General features: G+C 43.1%; 1 protein-coding gene across 1 annotated transcript; it reads left to right on the top strand.

Moving 5' to 3' along the window:
• The first annotated feature begins 628 nt into the window (after positions 1–628).
• Positions 629–17140, top strand: clic5b (chloride intracellular channel 5b). The gene is made up of 6 exons (XM_061091821.1): positions 629–1434; positions 11574–11683; positions 11772–11897; positions 12678–12784; positions 13000–13181; positions 15298–17140. Exons 1-6 carry the CDS (start codon positions 742–744, stop codon positions 15460–15462), a joined length of 1383 nt encoding a protein of 460 aa, XP_060947804.1. The 5' UTR covers positions 629–741; the 3' UTR covers positions 15463–17140.
• Positions 17141–18897: the final 1757 nt, after the last annotated feature.

The raw sequence follows: 18897 nt of genomic DNA, 5'->3' as shown, positions 1-18897 counted from the left end.
CACATTCAGTATATGAATATACAGAATCTGTGGGCGAGGCACAAGATTTGGGGGAAGGAAGCCTTCTGGTTTCCCTCTCTAGTTTGACCAATCACGTTTGAGCAGGATTTGGCTGTACGCAGGTAAACAGTCAGTGGGGAGATCAATATGAGATTAGCCAAAATATTGGGCAATTATTTGCTGTGCCCCGAAATATCGGTTGTTTTCCGCAAAGGCCAATTTGTCCAGATGATGGCCAATGGGCTCCGAGATTGTTTTTTGCATAATCCTGCTGACAAACAAACAAAATCACAATCATAAAGTAATTTGCTGAGGTAGTAGGAAACCAAAACAGCAAGACTCCAGATATTTGTGAAAGATAACATATGCCCCATGTCTGCACATTAGAGGGCGCCACTTCATAGCTGAGCAAAGGGCCTCTAAATAAACAGGAAAAAGTTGGACAAACACTGGCATTTTGGTTTTTTAAATGAAACTGAAATACAAGTATAACGTGGATTTGTGCTGCACTAACCAGGCATCAGACTCTCCCTGAGGTCAGGCTCAGATGTCCTTGGAGGCACAGGCCTCTGGTCACATGTTAACTCGCTGGACCAAAGGTCTTTTATGAGTTATCGCTGGAATTTGCTCCTGGGCTCAGTCAGTCAGAGGCAGGCGGACCGTGTGCCACCACCTCAGCTCTTCCCCTCCACACTACACCTCCGCTCTGGTCCAAGAAACAACACTTTAACACATCCAATCATGGAGAACACAGTGGCTGAGGGACATGTGCCGGAGGAGCGTCGGGATGGAGCAGACAGTCCTGACTCCGACACCAAGTCTGAGGGCTCAGGTGAGAAGAAGGAGCAGCTGCTCAGCGAGGCGCAGGTCCACGCCCCGGCCGAGGCAGAGAGCTGCTCCTCGGACTACCTGGAGGTCAGGGACCGGGACAAACACAGCAGCTCGTCCTCTTCATCCAGCGAGGACGAGGATGACGGGAAGGACGAGAAAGCTGCAGAGCCAAAGGTGGAGGAGGTGACGGTGGAGCCGGCGGTGACTGTGGAGCCGGAGGTTCAGGTCACGATGGAGCCGAAGGTGGAGGTGACAGTGGAGCCGGCAGTGACGATGGAGCCGGAGGTGGAGGTGCCGTTGGTGGAGCAGGTGAACGGCGAGGTGCACGACGCATCCCGGCGCTCCTCGTCCTCCTCCTCGGCCTCCTCCGCCTCCCCCGAAGACCCGTGCGAAGACCCGCCGATCCAGCCGAAGACTGAGGAGAAGGATCCCGCCGAGGAAGCGATGCTGATGGCCGACACCCACCCGGACACCGACACCAAGCCGGAGGAGTCCGTCGACTTCAGCCTGAAAACCCTGGAGATCGTCAGCCTGGAGGAGAGCAGCTCTGCCCCAGCTGACCCGGCTGACCCCGGCCAGCCTGACATCGCTCTGTTCGTCAAGGTAAGAACCAGACCCGGGTCAGAGAACATAGTGACGCGTGGTGACCCAGGTCCAACTTCTGTAAGTGTTCATGAGAAACCTGCAGGGCCGGTTCCGTCTCATCTGGGACCCACGGGCAGAACAATACCTGTATTTATATAGCACTATTCAAAAACTAAATAAAAAAAGTGCTTTACAATAAACAGTATTTTAAGAATCAAAATATTTTTTTACACAATAAGCAAGATAGGACCATTTAAAAAAATCTAAATAAATAGCAATAGTTAAACATAAGCCATACGATAAAAGTGAGTCTTAAGAAGATATTTAAAAGAAGATACAGATGTTGCCTGCCTGAGATCTCCAGGCTGTGGGACCTGATAGCGAAGGCCAGGTCACCTTTAGTGAGATATTGGAGCTGTTCATAGGGCCCTGGTGGAGGATTTCAGGCCCTGCCTTGCTGTGATACAGTAAAATAATTATAGAACAAGCTAAAGTATACACTTACAACCCTTATTAACCCATGAAGACCTAAGGCGCTAAGAAAACACTAGAAAACCTAAGTGCTGTTTGAAAACGATCCCCTGAAACCTGAGGGCTTTCTGAAGACCTGACTGAAATGGCTGAATATCAACAGAAAAACTACATTTCCCACAGTGTATTTTCACGAGAATGACAGTGAATATTGGGTTGGTTTATCAGTCATATGTCTTGAAAATACTGATGTTGTGTATTAGACGTACATGTCTCATTTGACTCGTAAGGGCGAAGCACCGGTCTTAGAAGATGTACATATAACAATGAAATCATAAATACATTTTTATGCAATATAATCGATGTATTTTTTACTTATTGTTGCACAAACTGTGAAGATTAAGTTCACTTTCACAGGTGGCTGTGTGGCCTCAAGCAGCTGCTAAGTTGGCTTTTGAAAAAAGGTCGGCTCTGGGTATTAGGCAAGAAGGCCCCTGCATTGAAGTCGTCTTTTCACTAATGTTTGTGTTGTGGAACGTTTGTCTAAAGGCTTGTACCATCTAGTCCTCACTATGCTGGGAACTTTTAGTTGTTGTATTCTCCTACAACTCTCATGTCTCTCTGGCTTTAGTGTTGGTTCTTGACGGAACACCGACACTGTAAGGTGTAGTAGTAGTCTTAAGTTATCATCCTTTCAGCCAATTGGCACACTATGTGTTTGGAGATAAAGAAAATTGATTAAGTGTTATATGTGTTATATTACAACGTAATGAGCGGATAAGACGACAATAAAACAGTTCACATCCTTTTCTCCTGCACACTTGCATGCTTGAAACTGAAGTTTTCCTACTGTATTGTGACATGTGTTGCATATATAAGATTGGTGCGTATATGTTCAGAAACACCATCAAACAGCGTGAGAACAATGTGGTATTTGTACCACTCATAAAACGACCTAGACAAACACATACAGTACATTAATCTATGAGGTCACAATAGGATAATCATATAAAATGATCTGAAGTGTCACTGTGATTGAATTAAAGGTATTTCACAGTTACGATGCAAATCTGAATACATTTAATGTGTTATGTCAATGTCCACACTGAAGAAATATGACCCTCTGGTCATATAAAAAAAAAAAGGGGAAACATGTGCACACCTCCCCCAAGACCGAAAAGTCTCTTATAATTCAATCAAGCTGCATCAAATTGTACACACTTATGTCACTCCCTTAAATATGCCTGATTTGTTTTCATCGAGGTCATAGAATTGGGAAATTGGTGTAAAAAATAAAAAAATCCTGGATCAGCCCCCTGTTTTTGATCAGCACCAACATTCACTGGACACACAACACAACCTTCCACCAAGCTTCACGGAAATCCGTTCAGTAGTTTATGAGTAATCCTGCTGACAAACAGACAAACAAAGGCCAATGAAAACCTCTTTGGTGAAGGTAATTAATAGATAAAAGCAAAAACTACTCTATTAAAATCAAATGAAAACACATCAGAACTAGTAATGTTGAATAATAATAATAATAATAATAATAATATCTAAACACTGTGGGAAAAGATTTGTCAATTAAAGATTGCCAGAGCGTACACATGGTTACCTATTGAGGCCTAACTAGAGCTCTTTTAAGTTGAATAAAGTTCACTTTAGTGAGTAGGTACTAATGTTTAACCTTAAGAAAAGTTTATTTAGAAATATCTATGACAACACCAGTGATTTCAGAAAGAAATGTCAGAAGCAGGGATCTGTGTTTGACACAGCCATTGTTAGGGACTTTATCTGGTGTCAACCTGATGTAATAATTAACTCGTTTTCTCAAGGGCCATATAAACCAGGGTTGAACTCCATGGCTGAGCAAATCGGACTGTGTGTGCTTTGCTGCTTTTGTGATAGAGCTGATCTGCGAGGTTTACTATCAACGCAGGCAGGGGTCACTTTGCTGATTGAGTCAGTGGACATGGAATCAAGGAGCTCGGAGCGCAGCAAAGGAAACGACAGCAGCGATTCATGCTGAGCTTTACACTCGTCTTTGAATGGTATCAGCAAAAAACATGGTTATATAAAATATGTACAAATTGCAACAATGTGACCTGAAAGCAATTTTCTTGAAATGATAAATACTTTGGGCTGAAAGAGTAATGGTCTTTTAGCTCTTTTTAGAAGATTACTTCATTGCATCACAAGAGCAACATATTGAATGTCCAATGTTGTGAGTTTGAATATTCTCAGTAATAATACGAAATAAGAATCTTAAGTTGAGTTGTACAGACATTTTATTCCTCCAGTGTATCATACATCGATCAGCTTTAACAAATCAAGCCAGGCAGTAAGTACTATTAAAACAGGAAATGAGTTTATGTGGCGGCTGATTACTGTATATTTGTCCTGGCAGCTGATTCTCACAGCTTTTACAACAGAATTAGAAACTAGGTTGTTTTTTAAAATGCGGGTAAACAGACCAAAAAGGTTTATTAACTTTCTTCCCCATAGTAAAGAAGTTTGCCTCTCTGTTTCCCCCCGGTGCATCATGTTGGACGTCACAGAGAGGCATCTAAGGCGCTCTCTCACTTCGCTGTCTCGGCAAATTTGCGTGTTAACCCAGGTGTAACGTTTCCATCAGAGGGGATATTAATGTTAACATTAACATAACATTATAAAGGACAAGTCCGACACATGCAGCAGATATGCTTATCTTCACGCTGTTATATCACCATTATGATAAAAACAGTCATTCCCCAGGGAACTGACAACACACATGGCCCTTACTCCACATACCACGCCGTCCTCTACTCACTATCTGGCCTTCCTATCTGAGAGAGTCCCATTTGTGGGTGGATTTCCCAACCTTTTAATCTTCAGCGCTCACCATAAACCAGACCAGTCGGTGCTATAAATGCAGGAAGGGCAGTTAGGAGATCATCTATCTGAGCTAAAAGTTTATACGACTCCTCCCCTGCCCCTCTTTGATGAAGCAGGCCACTACAGCATAGGTTATCACCATTCACAATAACACACTCTCACAGTGGGCAGCCTGTTTTTATACTGTACGGTAACAAACTCTTGTCAAAGTTAGGATGGAGATAAGATCATATACATGACGTCACTGATGGTTCATGTCAGTTTAAAAACAAAAGACAATGCACATATAGAAGAGACTGTCACATTTTGGAAGTTCGTATTGTTGCAGGAGAGTTCAAACACTCCCCTCCACCTTAGCACAAAGGTACAAAATGTTCGAGTGAATGATTAAACCCAACAAGTCAGTGATTTGTGCTTCCTTTGTCTCAAGGGGACAAAAAAGAAAAGCGCTAAACCGTTAATGTTTTGACAGTCATTAAGTATTAAGAAATTCTCACAGGAACATTCATGGTTAGGATTATTCGCTGGTTCAATAAAGAGAGAAAAACACCCTCACACTTACCTCTGTATGGTGATTATATAGCTATAGCAAGCAAAGGGTTAGCACAAAGACTGGAACCAAGGTGCAACAGCTGCATGGTTCAGTGTGAAGGTGACAAAATTCAACCTCTTAAGATCATTGATCAACAAATCTTGCTGGTTTATGTCAGGATTCCAAATGCCTCATGTGCAGACCTCACAGCCGCAGCACACGGAATAAAGAATAATAACTTATCGTCAAAGTGAATATGAAAAACAGTGAAATAAAGGGACAAAATAACAGACTAAAGCCTAGTGTAAAGGATGAATGGAGAGGGTAAAAGGGGAATCTAGCGTCAACCGGAAGGAGCCTAGTCTCAGGTAGCTTGGTGTAAGGTAGCAAAAATCTGCCTGCAAGCGGCTCTACATGTCACAACTTAAGCAACACAAAAGGGAGAATCGCCATAGCTCTCACAGAACATCTGGAATTGCACCACATACCTCTGGTGGACCATTCAGCAACATGCTCTACAAAAACGTCTTAGGAATTTTAGGAATATGTTGTCAAGACTGATAATATGTGTTGAACCAAATGCAAGACTTCCCACAAGGACAGTTCCAATTCAGTGTGTTTAAGTAGACTTACGTGTTGGGTGATCAGTCAGTATCTTCAAAAAGTAAGGAAATTATATATATTTACATGAGCTTTCCTGTTTTTTGATTTCATATTTAGTAGCTGAAAGACAATGGAATGAGATATAAATCTGAAAAGAGTAATTAGTGTATGTTGAGAAGCCAAACCTAAATTAAAACATTTAGAAATGTAACTTTTCCCACTGATAATGAGCTCTTCCCTGCACAGTGGCCCAGTAACTGGTTCCTGCTGCATGTTGCTCTGTCTGCCAGGAGAGGGGGCTGCTCTATAAATAGACCTAGCTTAGAAAAGCCTCTATTTTTCTCTCTGTGCTTTCAGCTTACTGTCAAATTGACAGGTGATGAGTCTTTTTTGTCTTGTGTACCTGACACAGTAATCCAAACAATGAGCGCCACCCAATTTACTCACCAAGACCAGATGAAGACTTTTCCAGTCAGGCCTTTTTATTTTTCTTGCCCTACATAGGCCCCATCTGTAAAACGAACCCCAATTCCTGCCTTAAAACCAAGTCCTAGCATCAATGATTCAAATAGGAATCTTCTCCAGGTCTCTTACTGGTGATCAAATATAACCTGTGCTGTTCTGTTCCCGTGTGTGAACGCACATTAAATATGAACGCTGCTGTTCATGCACACTGACAGAGAGACGACCACAGAAACAATAAGCAACACTAATGTTCCTCAGGCCATGTTATGATAGTGTTTGATATATTAGGGGTGACTCTGGCTCGGGAGATAGAGCGGGTCGTTCACTAATCAGAGGGTCGGCGTTTCGATTCCAGTCTCCAGTTTCCTCTGAACGCTGTGCTGGCAGTGTGTGTGTGATCGACAAAGTGCTGCACATAGATGCACTGCATGAATTTGTGTGTAAATGGAAGAATTGGCAAAATGTACTGTAAAACACTTTGAGTGGCCATCAGGCAAGAACAGTTCTATGTGAATACAGACCACACCCACATCTTGATAGTTTAAGACGCACGTAGGAAAGTGTCCTCAACCTAGTCTGACAAAAAGAAACAACCAAACCACTTGTCATGATGGGAAAAAAGGAAAAATAAAAGTGTGAGGTGAGCAGTTTGTGAAAGAAGGGACAGCTAGAGTAGTGATATGTGTGAATGGGTTGTGTGGTTGCTGTGTTGGGAAGAGAGACGAGAGACTCCACCCCCTGGTATAGATGACACACCGACACCTGTTTCCCACTGTGTGTCAGTGAGAGCTGCAGCTCTGCTCTGCATCTGTGTCTAAATCAGAGCTCTGGGCTACATCTGCCACCTGGACCGACTCTCAGCCTCTCCTGCAGGACACCAGGGAGGAAAACCCTTTCCGCGACCAGACAGAGGTGGACATTTTGAAACCTAGAGAGAAACAGAGGTGTCACAAGAGAGGATCCCTCATCATCAGAGAGGATATCTGGGTTTTTTCCTTATTTTCTTGAGGATGTAGATCTCCAAGGACAAACAAAAGGACTGCAGATCAAACAAACACTAAAGAAAGGAGGTTACAGCCAGAATTAGACGTCATGTCCGCAAAAGGTCAAGATAGAGATCCCGATATCGAACTGTTTGTCAAGGTAAGACAGAGACAGAGATGGTATTTACAGTGTTTCTAAGTTGTAGATGGCAGATGAAAGCGGTGTGTCAGGAGGGTTTTTACCTGCAGCATCAGTGTGTGCTGTGGAAAGCTCATGTAACTCAATAGTGCAGGTTCAGTTACAGCAGCTCACTGGGCTCCATGTTGACCCAGGATTGTTGCGACAGTGATACTGAAGCTGCGTGTTGATGGTTGTTGGAGCGACTTAAAGAATAACGGCAATTGGTAAAACACCAATGGATCAGGTTGTTTCGAATTTAAGTTTGCAATTGTGTTTACATAACTTGTTCACTTTACATTAAACAAACAAATTCAAATGGAAATAACAGTGTCAGGAGCTCTGTTCTTTCATATTCTCCACATTATTTTCGTGATGATCAATGTTCTTAGTCGTCACCTCAACTAGAGCGAAACAGAACAAAAATACCAGCGTGGAAGCGTCTGACTCAGCAGATGTACAGGTGTTGTTCTGCTCTTAGATGCACATCTCGGGCCCCTAGAGCAAGGTTAGAGGCAGATGAATGTACCTGAGGCAGGTGAGGTGGAAGCAGGTGGAAACGCTGATGTTGGTGCCTGGATGCACTGACCCAATTAGCCTCCAGGTTCCTTTCAGCTCATCCACCTCCTAGGAAACCAGTCAGCTAGGTGACGTAAAGTGCACACACACTGACATCAGCCTTTAGACTCACCGTCCACCTGTGTTATTTGTATTCCGTCTCGCATTTAGTCTCAATGCCGTCACCCTCTCATTTCATGTCGTTCTTAATGATCTCACTGTTGACTCTGGGTAAACTGTCGTACAGAGCAGGACGTACATGTATACCGAGTGGTTTCCATGGCAGCTGCAACCCTGAGATTACTTTTCTTCTCATGCTGCCGTCTGACATGTGACCTACATGGACTGACGACCATCCAGCATCCTGCACATCGTTTTATCCCCTTAGCTCCGCTCTGCATTTAGACTGTACACTCTATTCAACACAGCACTACATAATATGATTGACTGCACAGTTTAATCGTCTTATTTGAACTCTACTTAAGGAGAGTGAGGATCTATTCTTAGATGTGGAGTCTGAAACATTTGTGTGTTTACTGGGCAGTGTGGGGCAGCCATGGGTACAAGGATGAATGGGTGCAGTAGGATGCAGTGTGTTTGAGGTTTGGTCAATTCATAAAAGAGTAAAAGTGAGCATGGGCATATTCTCCTCTTTGGAAGTATAATTCTCGATAAAGATTTACTCCCCACTGCCTCAGATAAGAAAACTACATGCAGGAATTGCCACTTCAACATATAATATCTTTTCCTCAAATTATTACTCTGATCTCTTATTGGAACAACAATTTAGAAATGTGAGTGTGGCCATTTATTGCTGTATTATTTGATTAGTTACTGAACAGTCTAAAAAATATATATGTTCATGAAAATTGGTTTAGTTTACACTGACTTGGTAGAAAGACAATTACTGTCATTACCTCCACCAGGGAGATTATGTTTTCATGTGCGATTATTTTAGCAGGACACACAAAAACTACTCAATGTGTTTCCATTAAATTTTGTGAATGAGTGGGAAACGGTCCAGGGAAGAACTCATTACATTTTGGTGTGGATCTGGATCTGGCGACGGATCCAGGAATTTCTTTTCCCTTTCTTTAATAGTCTTTAATACTTTCCTTGATTTTCCAGAGAATAATTAATGGATCTTGATGGAAAGAATCAGACATGTTTAGGGGACTGAGGTTTGTCAGTTCGTGCAATTAGGTGCAGATCCAGTAAATTTAAATGTGGTTTCATAAGCAGAATGTTGGGTCTTGTAGGAGGAATGCTCTCTTCTTTCTGGTTAACATGTGTTACAGACTAAGGAAACAAAACTCCAGTTACAGTTTAATATACATAAATATGTATGTGATGGATCATATGAAGTGACGCTGCCTCCAGTGGCCCTGCATATCATCACATCACTCAGTGGCTCCACTCACTCACGATATTGGTGCCCACAGAGCCCAGTGTGTGTGTGTGTGTGTGTGTGTGTGTGTGTGAGACAGCTTTTGTCCTCCATGTTCTAGATGTTCATTGGCTATTATAAGTGGTTGTGTATTGTGTTACGGCCGTGCTGCTGAGCGCAGCCATAACAATGCACAGACAGAAGCATCACATGCATGACAGCGGTGGCTGCTGTGCATACAGTCGGCTCAGCTACTTTCAGGCTGGCAGCTGTGTATTTTCTGGTGTTTGCTCGGAGCTGCAGTCTGCTGGTCGGAACATGCACTGACTGACATGTCTTTTTGTGACTGCTGGTACTTTAATGGCATCTACCTTAATGATTAATAATTAAATTGCACATAATGAAACTCATAGGCTAAAGAGAGTTTAATTTCCAAATCATGATGAATGCATGAAACGAGGGAATAACAACACTTGTTAAATCCCTGCTCCCCTGGCTGACCTCGAGGTCAATGCTCTCGCTCTGACATGTGCTGTGTGTGCAGGCCGACAGCTCGGACCCTGCGCTCTGTGGCCCAGTGGCCAGTGAACCAGCTGATGGAATGGCCATGTATAATTCAGCTGGGCCAGTGGATCAGATGTCAGTGTTGGTGCTCTGCTGAGCATCTATACTCGCTGACACACGATATCAACACGTGGTGAATAAAAACCCATTCGGTGGAGAGGAAGTGATTCTATTAGCAGCGTTATTAGCACACTTATTTCTTTATTCCTATCTTCAGTTGATGGTTCAAATTTTAAATGCCAGAGAACCTGATGAATTCATTTCTAAACCTGTAAAATATAAAAGTTGTGAGGAATTTTTTTTGCTGTTTGGACAACAGGTTTTACCTGAAACCAAGATTGAGCTGCCTCCCTTTGCCAAATCTTTATGAACAAAAAAAATTCTCATCATATTTTAGCCAATTAGTTTTCCAAACATACCATTAAATCCTTTGATTTTCTTTGTCTCTATGACTCCTAAGGGGAATACGTCAGATTAGTGACATCATCAGTTACAGCAGGTACACGTAGGTGAACTTTTTAAAATTCAAATCAATGTCCCTTGGGATAATGTGGGTCACAGGTCTCTGGCTCAGTTATTTTAGGAGTTGTGGGCTGAAAAGTTTGGAGCCTCTGGAGTAAACCTCGGTACTAACTTGAGCTAGTTCTTTATTTGTGTTTTTCTTTTTCATGCTGTTAAATGATTAGTATATTGTACTTCATTCATTTGACAGCTTTAGTGAGACGTACACGACATATGAAGCAGTTTAAAAAATACGATGCATTATTATATACTTCATGTATTTTATATTCCCTTGTACTCAAGGATGAACAGATTTTGGTTGTCAAAGGTCAAGGTCACAGTGGCCTCACAAAGTATGGTAATGTTTTTCTTGATTGTGATATCTTAAGATCAATTTGAGGGAATGTCTTCAAATTAGGTCCAAGCTTTGAATTCAAAGATGAACTTTGAAAACTTGATTCTGGTGCTTGGAGGTCAAAGGTCAAGGTCACAATGACCTCCCGTTACTGTGTTTCAGTTGTCGAAGGTAAAGGTTACAGTGACATGTATCTGAAAAAAAACTATGTAGAAATATGTTCATAGAAAATGCACTGGCTTGTGGAAGCATACAACTTGAGTGACAAGTGACATTTTGTATCCAGCACATTACTCGATAAGCATTTATAAGTTCAGGCAGTCTCTGCATCCACGATCAGTACGAGTGGGTGGATTCCCAGAGTGTTTGGTTTTGGTTTGACTCCTTCGTCCTCATGTAAGCTGATGTGATGTGTTTATGCGTTGAATCACATTTATACAACCTCTGACACGTCTCTTAACAACCTCAGTAGTCCAATAACAAGATAACAAGATAACAGTCAAGATAACGGTCACCAATACAAATATGTACTTAGTTATTAGCAGGAAGGTTGTAACCTTGTGACCAAAGCGTCACAGTCACAGGTTTCATTATGAATGTGTGTTTGCATGTGAACATCACATTTCCACTTTGTGTCGTATTTCCTTGCCCTGACTCACATATTGTCACGTTGTGTTCGTGTGCAGGCCGGCAATGACGGAGAGAGCATCGGAAACTGTCCCTTCTCCCAGCGCCTCTTCATGATCCTCTGGCTCAAAGGAGTCGTGTTCAACGTCACCACCGTCGACCTCAAGAGGTCAGTTACACCGAAAAGTCCCAACCTGATAGCACACCTACACAGCTTCCCCTTGACGACACACTTCCCTCCAATGTTTGCTCTGCAGGAAGCCGGCGGATCTGCACAACCTGGCCCCGGGGACGCACCCCCCCTTCCTGACCTTCAACGGGGAGGTCAAGACCGATATCAACAAGATCGAGGAGTTTCTGGAGGAAATGCTCAGTCCTCCAAAGTAATTCTGCTGGAAGGTTTTACGACATGTAGTTTACAGTATCAAGATTATATTACAGACTGAACACAAACACACACACACACACACACACACACAAACACACACTACTTTGAGCTAGATTTATTTCACTACAGCAGCACTGTTGAAAGGACAGGAAACATTTCGGCCTAGTAAAAGAGAGCTGTATTTGATGAGGACTGATGTTAACTGATACAACTGTTTGTTGTTTATGGCTGCGGTAAATCCTGGCTGAATGAGTGTGTGTGTGTGTGTGTGTGTGTATGTGTGTGTGTGTGTGTGTGTGTGTGTGTGTGTTTGTGTGTGTGTGTGTGTGTGTGTGTGTGTGTGTGTGTGTGTGTGTGTGTGTGTGTGTGTGTGTGTGTGTGTGTGTGTGTGTGTGTGTGTGTGTCCCAGATACAAAACACAAAATGTAACAAATCCAAATATATTTGCCTCATTGACAACCTTTGTGTCATATCAGCAAAAGCGAGACATATTTCATTTCTTGTGTTCTGTTATTGTAAATTAACAAAAAACAAGTCAGAGTCAGTGTGTAAGAGCGAAACGTCAGATTAACTAAATCTCTCTTTATGGCCTGTAAAGTTTTTTACATTATAAATGGACTTTACTGTGAGAAACTCAAGGAGGCGGGCGGCCAACATGGTTTAGAGTGTGTAACACATTTTTAGTCTGAGCTGAGCTCCGGCCCAGGTGTTAATGCTCTCCAGATGTTCTCTCCTGACTGCGTCTCCCCCCCCCGCCCCCCCTCTGTCTGCTCAGGTATCCCAAACTGGCCGCCAAGCAAAGAGAGTCCAACACAGCTGGAAATGACATCTTCGCCAAGTTCTCAGCCTACATCAAGAACACCAAACTGGAGGCCAATGCTGGTGGGCTGCTCACTCTGTGTCTTTTACACACTCACACAGAACAAGATGGAAAAAAAACACATATGACAGCCGTGATCTTATTTCTCCACTAGGCTGTAGCAGAGTCCAGTGTTTGGAGCTCAGAGCTTCTGCTTTGCTGCCACCTAGTGAGCTTATCACCACACAGGTTTTGTCACGCCGTATTTATCCCTGTGTGTGTTTGTGTGTGTGAGTAGTTCTAGAGAAGGGTTTGTCCAGGGCCCTGAAGAAGCTGGACGACTACCTGAACAGCCCGCTACCCGATGAGATCGATGCAGACAGCATGGAGGAGGAGAAGGGCTCCAGCCGCTGCTTCCTGGACGGGAACGAGCTCACTCTGGCAGACTGCAACCTGCTGCCTAAACTGCACATAGTCAAGGTAAACACAGGGTTACAAATACAGTCAATTGAAGGGGAAATCCATTGTTTTCACAGGTCAAATATTCAATTTATTAATTGACAACAACCCAGTGCTGATTGTTAAAAGATCCATCCATTATCTATCTACAGCTTATCCTTTGAGGGTCATGTGGGGCCTGGGGCACCCGGGTCAGGTCGCTGGCTCGTCTTAAATCACATTCCACACCTATTGTCAATTTAAAATCTCAAATTGCTGGCACAGGGACAGAATGCAAACAGATAGATCTCGGCTGAACTGGGATCTAAACCAAACGCCTTCCTGCTGTGAGGTGCTACCCACTGCACCACCGTGCCTCCCCTGATCACAAAAACACAGGAAGTAAACACAGACATATTAAAACCACCAATAGAAACAACATGAAGCTATATTTCATAATAAAACAGTTCAAAAGAATCATCAAATAAACATCCTCCTCACAAAAGTGTTTGTTGTTGGGCTATAACATCATCCTATGGCGGCAGTGAGAGATAGTTCCAGAGTTTATGCGACCAGTAAAAGTAGATTTTGGTCTCAGTGCCATAGAATCAAAGAGAAGTTGTTTCTTTGTTGATGCAGGAGGAAAATTCAAAAAAGCACAACTTTTGACAATTGTAAAATAGACAAAAATGTACAAGTAAATTAAATAGTACAAGTTCAGTACATTAACTTGTCTACTTGTGTAGAAGTACTTGCTTTTAAATATACTTTAAGTGTTAAAAGTAAAGGTACTTACCGAGTAATGCAGCTCTCGACTAGATCGTTATGACCGAGTCGTCTTCTGAATCCATGTCGGGTGTTTCTTCCTCAGCAGTGAGTGCTGCTGCTACAGGAGGCGGGGTCTAAAGTTACCTGTCCACTTTGATTGGATCAGGGGACCAGTTTCCCTCTGGTTATTAAAGACCTTTAAATATATAAATAAATAATATGAACATTCAATACGATGCTCTGTAAAATTGTAGTGGAGCAGAAAGTACAGATATATTATGAAATGAAGTAAAATGTGAAAAGTATCGGAAAACAAAGTAAATGTACTTTGTTACATCTCGCTTTCTGATAGTATATATTACTGTACTGGCATAACTTGCAGGTCTTTGCAAGTATTTGCAAGTTGTATGATGTACAACTATACCCGCATTCGGTCATTTCAACTCTTTGGACCAAACTGAAATATCAATAACTATTTCATAGATAACAGAGGTTCATGGTCCCTGGTAATTTAACTGCACTCACTCTTAGTCACTCTCCCATTTACTTTTCATCTCACAACAAAAGAAGACAGTTAAAAACTCACGTTGACCAGACAACTATAAACCTTAATGACATTCCCATCGGCCTCAGCTGAACATTGTCCCATTTAGCAAATATTTAATAGCTAATGTATACATGCTATACAGGAACAGGACGGAAACCAGACTCACGATAGCAGCATAACGTTATTGAAAAGGCAGGAACAGTCGTTACCTCTGGGTAAAGCCGACATTTTGATAAATACCGGGTGCAGGCTTAAATATGGAGGGTCTAGGTGTGATCAGGTGAGGAGGAGGCGGGATCGAGTACGACTTGTAGCAGCTCACAGACGGGGGGAGAGACAGACAGACAAACAGGGGGAGAGACAGACAGGGGGAGAGACAGACACACAGGGGGAGAGACAGACAGGGGGAGAGATAGACACACAAGGGGAGAGATAGACAGGACACACGGGGGGAAGGGAAAACAAGAACTGCAGATCCCAACAATTATATATATATCATTTGAAAGCATTAGAATAAGTTCAGCAACTCAGAGCATTATTCTCCTCTGACATCCCCTCCCTGTTCCTTTGAAGGACGTCCTCATGCTGTTAGTGCTCACTCACTTTCACCCAAAACACCCAGGAGGTTGTTTAAACTCATTTACTCTTACATTTATTAACTGACAGAGCAGGAAATGAGGCCGGTTGACGGAAAGCAGGAAACAAATGGAAATGACAAACTTAAGCTACAGGTTGACTCCCACCTGAGAGAGGGGGTTTTTGAAATGTTAGATATTATAACGGGAAGTTTTTCATTCAGGTTTACGTCAGACTTACAGCTTCGCCTTCTTTTCCTCGCTGCAGGTTGTTGCTAAGAAGTACCGCAGCTACGACATCCCCTCCGACATGACGGGCGTGTGGCGCTACCTGAAGAACGCCTACTCGCACGACGAGTTCACCAACACCTGCGCCGCCGACGCCGAGATCGAGACGGCCTACAAAGACGTGGCGAGGAGACTGGCCAAGTAACTCGCCAATCGAGCCCGGGCGAAAACAAACCAGCAAGCACAACACACCAAAAAATACCACTTTCAAATACACGTGACTGTCCTGTTCTTCAGCGTCATTTCTCTACGAAGCTGTGTTTTTCGGTCTGTGATAGTGAGCAGATGTTACAGATGTCTTTAGCAGCTCCGGATGTGACAGATGCAAATGCAGGAACAGACGGTACAAATCGGAAATGGAGCAGAATAAATAAATCTACGACTTCAATTCACAAGTTTTCAAAACCGGATCGAGATTTTGCTGCCGTGAAACTTCTGACATAACGTGATCACGTCTGTCTGCGTTCATAACACAAAGCTCTCTCTCGTACGGACTCCATCGCTGGTCCACACGGGCCAAACCTTTTGCTAGCTGCTGCTGTCAGGCTCGTTCGCTTTATTTATTCCTAAATAGCCCACAGACGACTAGTCGGTGTTTATTGTCACATTCTGGCTCCTGTGTAGACACCTTTTAAATTAACGTAATGATTCATGCTCTTAATCGTTTGCTGAATATGAATGTTGCGATCTGCAGATTCTTCTCTGACTGTCTCACATCACTCTGGGTGATTATGCTCATAAATTCACTCCTGCTTCCAAGAGGTTGTTTTTTTAAAGAAGGTTGATTTGAAAAATAAGGGAGCAAATAGAAACAAATTTGATTTCAATTGAGAAAAAAACCCAATCTGCTCTGTTTTTCTGAATCAAGGAGATCCTTTTCTGTTTTCGAGAAAGAAAATGGAGCCGCATGATTTCAAGTTCCATAAGTTTTCTTCAACGCTGTCTGTCTTTTGAGGTTGAAGTCTTGTTAATTCCTCAAAAAGAGAGCTAAAATGTGTCCTAATTAAAGCAGAAAATTATCTCGTTAATCCATTTTTTATCTTGTGAAAATTTTTCTTTTTAATTAACTTAAAAAACTGCTCGATGACATTAGTACAATCCATGAAGAACTTGCTGATGAGAGCGTCCGTAACAAAAAAAAAGCTTGTTTCCGAATTGCTTGCGCGAATCTGTTTTATTAAATTGTAATATTTTTAACCTGATCTTTATAAGATATGAAAAATTGTCGACTATGTGCCTTTATTTGGAAGTGTCGAAAGTCCACGCCAACGTCACTGATGGACTCATTCTGACAAAAGAAAAACTGTATCGCAGCCGGAGCCGAGAGGTTTGGTTTTGCCTCGGGCTGTTAGTGTTGGGTCGAAGGTATTGATTCCGTCTCCAGTTACAGACGACATTATGAATGGAGAGTGTATTTATTCAGCAGCCCCAATCAGGCCTGATTAGCTGGAGAGCCATTAGCGCCGCGATGAAAAGCATCTTCCAGGCCAGGTCCACCGTGGTCGGGAGCCCTGCCCTCCAGCTCCTCATCACACAGACACGTTTCCTCTGCTCGTAGGGGAGTCCATCAACTTCCACAGCCCAAAAGTTCAAGTTCAAAAAGTTTCATTAGGAGCAGGACGGATTGTCAGAGGAGGATGGAAATTTGTTTTTCGGGGGCTTATCGTCTTTGGCGTGGTGTCAGGCTGCAACTACAGCGAGACTTCCTTGAAGAACCATAAGGCTCTTGTGTGGTTTGGACAAACATATGAAATGAAATTGGAGCATGATGACTGAGGGGCTTGCTCATTGCGAAGCTCCACAAATAAAATAATATTTTCACAGATCTGCTTCTGCCTTTTCTTTTCTTTTCCAGCGAGGTGATCAATCAACAATGATACTTATAGGCCGTCAGGGCGGGGGGGGGACGGGGGGGGGTTGAGCGGCGCGTCTCGGCGATAGCGACGCCGCTGCCGCGGCCTGGAAGTCCCTAAAAAGGGTTAAGTGTGTCTGACTAGAGTTGATCAAATCCAGTGGTGCAGGTCTGTTTCTCCATCCATGACAGAGAGCGAGGGAGAGGGAAGGAGAGAGAGTTGGAGTGATGACCGTTGACAGGCTTAAATAGAGGCTTCCATGCCAGGGATCAAACGCCATCCCTCTTCTCCACTCTCTCATTAAGACGGAAAACCCGAGCACCGCCATCCGATCTGTCTCCATTTTTCCTCAAAGGAGTCTAACTTGAAAGATCTGCGCCTGTCGGATTTACAATGGTGGGCGAGCGGTGTTTACTGAGACGCGGCCTTGCCAGAAACAACAGTCAAAGAAAATAAATGGAGCCTGCCTAGTGTTTCCACAGGAGTAAGGAAATATGGAGCGAGACTTGTGCCTTGCTGTTTGGTAATTAGTACCTAAACATCCCTGTCCTTGGATCCCATCGCTCACATCCAACATTTCTGCGAGCTGGATAATATACAGTGGAGCATTAACGTCAAACACGTCTGGTCACGGGGTCTGGCACGCCACATTAATCTGTTATTACACTCCCAGTGGAGCTAGCAGTGGCTGGCCTTGGCTCGGCCACCGCAGCACGGGGAGTCTGTGTGTCGGCTGACAGGGACTCACACTCGCCGCACGTTTTAAAGCCAGGTTTACTAAACCTTTTCAGCTCGGGCATAAATTGTGTTAATTGAGTCTCGCTTTGAGAGCCAAGCTGATTAAAACAAACCGGTGCGTTTGACGTGTGAGGACCCACCAGAAACCGACCTGTGATCCAATTAGGGGCCAGACCCATAGTTTGAGATATACTGCCGTGTTAGGCCCCGGTGCCCCTCAGCAAGAACAAGTCCAACTCAGCTGCTGCTTACCTTAGATATTGTACCCAGGAGACACACACACACACACACACACACACACACACACACACACACACACACACACACACACACACACACGGTTCAGCCTGAGGTGATGTTTCTTCACTGCTGAATGTGTTTTAGCAGAGACCTCTTTTTTACCACATCTTATAGCGTCATATAATCCCCTTTCTTTTTCTTCAGATTCTAATCGTAAAATGAGACCAGGGCGTCCCGAACTTTTCAACCCCTGAACACCAGAGTAAAGGTGCCACAGACTCAGGACTTGAGATGAGATGAGATGAGATAAAAGAGGAGAAGGGAAGATTCATTGATCCCTGTCGGAGGAAATTCACTTGGTACAGCAACAAATTGTCAGAATGAATGAGAGAATAGAAAAGAATAAAACCAACAAGTTAAATAAAAAATACAGAGATTATGTAGACATCCACTATCAATAGGTAGAAAGTGTCTGTACAGAGAGGAACTTGAGGAAAGTGCAGTGGCACAGAATGATTTCACAAGGACTTTATTTGGGAAAATATAATGTTGAAAAAGACGCATCCATATTTAGAATAATTACATAAAGATGACTGTATAAATATAGATATAATATCACAGGAGGTGTATCTAATTTCTTTAAATCATGTTGCCATTTTGGGGCCTCATGACCCCCCAGTGGGACCAGACCCCTAGTTTGCGTAGACTATATAGTATATACGTATATATATAAATAAATATTAAAAACC

This window comes from Limanda limanda, chromosome 18, assembly GCF_963576545.1.
Source record: "Limanda limanda chromosome 18, fLimLim1.1, whole genome shotgun sequence".
Taxonomy (NCBI): Eukaryota; Metazoa; Chordata; class Actinopteri; order Pleuronectiformes; family Pleuronectidae; genus Limanda; species Limanda limanda.
This window is presented reverse-complemented; position numbering and strand designations above follow the sequence as displayed.

What these genes read in the sequence shown, in the direction of transcription:
- clic5b (XM_061091821.1), top strand. Translation starts at nt 742, where the DNA reads ATGGAGAACACAGTGGCTGAGGGACATGTGCCGGAGGAGCGTCGGGAT. An exon ending in ACATCGCTCTGTTCGTCAAG is followed by an intron (nt 1,435 to 11,573) that starts GTAAGAACCAGA and finishes GTTCGTGTGCAG; the next exon opens with GCCGGCAATGACGGAGAGAG. An exon ending in CTAAACTGCACATAGTCAAG is followed by an intron (nt 13,182 to 15,297) that starts GTAAACACAGGG and finishes TCCTCGCTGCAG; the next exon opens with GTTGTTGCTAAGAAGTACCG.